Source organism: Manihot esculenta, chromosome 8, assembly GCF_001659605.2.
Source record: "Manihot esculenta cultivar AM560-2 chromosome 8, M.esculenta_v8, whole genome shotgun sequence".
NCBI lineage: Eukaryota > Viridiplantae > Streptophyta > Magnoliopsida > Malpighiales > Euphorbiaceae > Manihot > Manihot esculenta.
In genome coordinates, this window is record NC_035168.2 from 9357807 (window position 1) to 9360944 (window position 3138).

At 31.6% G+C, this 3138-nt stretch overlaps 1 protein-coding gene across 2 annotated transcripts; it reads left to right on the top strand.

Moving 5' to 3' along the window:
* Positions 1 to 236: 236 nt before the first annotated feature.
* Positions 237 to 1709, top strand: LOC110620541 (NAC domain-containing protein 69). 2 transcript variants are annotated; one of them, XM_021764331.2, is made up of 5 exons: positions 237 to 438; positions 508 to 688; positions 758 to 1005; positions 1110 to 1256; positions 1360 to 1709. In XM_021764331.2, the coding sequence occupies exons 2-5, from the start codon at positions 538 to 540 to the stop codon at positions 1465 to 1467; spliced, it is 654 nt and encodes a 217-aa protein (XP_021620023.1). In that variant the 5' UTR covers positions 237 to 438; positions 508 to 537; the 3' UTR covers positions 1468 to 1709. The 2 variants fall into 2 exon arrangements, with proteins under 2 accessions (XP_021620023.1, XP_021620021.1); XM_021764329.2 differs by having other exon boundaries at positions 240 to 438; positions 508 to 1005.
* The last annotated feature ends 1429 nt before the right edge of the window (positions 1710 to 3138 follow it).

Genomic DNA, 3138 nt, shown 5'->3' on the forward strand with positions numbered 1-3138 from the left:
AAAATTAAACAAACTATCATGTACTCTGGAGAAATTAGAGTAACAAAAACAGAGCATACAAGTATTACGCGTTTCCAAAAAAAAAAAAAACAAAAAGCATTACGCGTAAATAAGTGTTCCAGAATGTTCTAAACTCTTAGTTCTAGTGGAATGCTGGGACCCATAAACAAGTTAGGGTGGGCAACAAGTTAGGGTAATTATTCTCAGTACACTCCACTTTCCTTCTCACTGTCGCTGTACCAAGTCATACACCATTGCTTCTCTTTGATGCAGAGACGTAGCAGGTTTCTCTATATAAGTCCATGCCTGGTTCTCTTCCCTATAACACTCACTTGTCTTCACTTCACTTCACTTCACTTGCTGTGTCATCTCTTGCTTGCAATTTCCAGTCTCTTCTCTTCATTCCCATTTTAGGAAGTGGAATGAAATATTTTGCCAGTGAGTAAATCTTTTCTACTTTCAACTTCTTGATTTTGTTTTTGAAATCTTAAATACAATTTTTTACAGGTGCACAAATTCGTATAGCAGCTTGAAAAGATGGCAAACCCAATACCAGATGCTGGAGCATTGATTCGACCAAAAGACAAAGAATTGGTGAATCTTCTGGCAGAAATAATACTAACTGACTACGAGGACCCAAGGATCCCTGTAATAAATATCAACGCACACGAGCCTTGGGAGTTACCCAGTAAGTCTATCTGTCTAATGCATTTTTTCTTGATTTCCACTATTTTAATGATTTACTATGCTTGTGCAGGGCTCTCAGGAGTGGTAAACTCAAATGATCGAGAATGGTATTTCCTTCGTCCTAGCCAAAAACGAAACAGGAGGACAACAGCCGCCGGATACTGGAAAACAAGCGGCTATGGGTCCCGGATTAAGGAAAGAGGGGAAGAGATTGGTACAAAAACTATCTTGGTTTACCATACTGGTCGTACTCCTACTGGAGTCCGGACCAGGTGGGTCATACACGAATATAATGCAACCTGTTTACCAGACGTCCTGGTATATGCTAAGTCTTGATGTTCATTGGAATGTTTGTCTAAATATTGTTTTTTTCACTAAGAGAACTTTCTTTGTTTTTCTCCTTGTCCTTACAAATTCAACAGCGCAGTTTTATTCTCTGCAAAGTTATGGATAAGTCAGATGGTGGAGGTAATTCGCCAAACTATATTGAAGGTGAAACTGGTTCTGATTCGAACCTGATGACAGATAATTCAGCTTATCAAGCTACCGTTAATGGAACTCCACAACAGGTGAAAGAGAAAAATAAGCTTTCATTTCTGCAGAGAATACATGCGAAAATTATCAATCATCATGAACTAATTAATGCTTACTCTTCTGGGATTCTCTCTACAGGAAGTCGAGCTACCGCAGTTTCCGGACTCCTTGGACGACTTGAATGAGCTGATTTCCCAGTCAGACTGGCTTGTGTTTTATGATATATTTGGCGATAACGCCTACTAAGAGAAGAACAAAAGAAGTGTCGTGTAAGAATTAGTTTACGCGCATGTATAATAAGAGAGAGATCATCTATGATGTTTCATCTCTGTATCGAGTGAGTATTTTAATTCTATTTTCTAGCTGTTTGTAATCTTCCTCACTGTAAAAGAATGCGTGAGGACATAATAGTTTGTTCTACAGGTTTGCTTTGTTTTCCTTTTTCTGCAGATCATGAATAAAAGTACTTTTGATGTGTGTGAACGTCTCATTGCAGAAGGAATCTTTAATTTTTACTTGTTTATATATGAATGACATCTAAAATTTTACCATGAATTTAACTCAGTCGAGCATCTCTCTCTAGCTAAACGAGCTAAAATTAGTATAGAAAAAAAAAACTTACATGTATTCCCGTGTATGTGGGCAAATTATTAAGTGCTCCTAGTGTACTAGCTCATTATGCTAAGTGATACTTCAACTCAATGAAATTACAATATCTTAGTAAAATATAAAAATTTAACTAAGTAGTGACGTGGGTCTAATAGTTTTTTTTTCTTTTTATTAATATGTTGTGATATGGTTGGTTCTATGTATCACCTATGATGTGAGGTGGTACTCTAGTATTTGATTATTTTTTATGTATGTGATGTGATATGAGATTCATAACAAAAAAATAGACTATCTGCGACGAAACTTTTCGTCGCTGATAGTAAAAATCCGTCGCTGATAGTAAAAATTCGTCGCTGATAGTAAAAATTCGTCGCTAATTATTTAAAAATCCGTCGCTAATCTGTCAGCAATCTGTAATTATATTTTCTGTCGCAAATCCGTCGCTGATGCCGTCGCTGATTTCATTTTTTCTGACAGAAACAAAATCCGTCGCTATGTCTGTCGCAGATACCCTTTCTTTTTGTAGTGATTTAAAAAGAGCGCAGGATTTAGAATATAGAATGTGTGTAAACATAGCAAAGCTCAAAGATCATCATGATGTATAAACTCTACAATAATTTTAATTAAATAAAATTTATTATTATTTAGAATATTAAATAAAAAATATAAATTTTTTAGATGAATTTTTAATTATATTTATTTTTTATTTTTATATAAAATAACCAAACCTCAATATTAATTACATTTGTATTCATTTCTCTAAATCAGTTTTATCAAAAGAAAATTTTAATTAATTACTATACATAATCAAACTCTTTAACCAGTAATTAATTCAACTTTCTCCCAATTTTCTTCTCCATGGCTTCACTAGAAATTAATGTTCATTTATCTGAACATTGAATCAAACTTATAATAAAATCTATAAAAACCTTTTATACTGTTATAAAATTTATTTATCTTATTAATAATAACATAAATTTTATTATGTTAGCAGTGATAAATTTTTATATAATAATAATGTTAATAATATTTTTGAAGTTCTTAATTATTTCTTTTCAAAAAATAAATCATTTTCTTTAAAAATGGTTTAGATTATTTTTAATGAAAAAAATATTTTTTATTAATAATTTTTTGAATTTTTTAAAAACATTATTAACGCAATTTAATTTTTTAATAATATTATAATTAAATAATAAAAAATAAATTATTTCACTAAAACCTAATTTTTTAAAAAATGTTCTGTGAAGAAAACATGCGCTAAATTGTAATTTTTTTTTTTTTTACTGAATTGCTAAATTGTAAATAGTC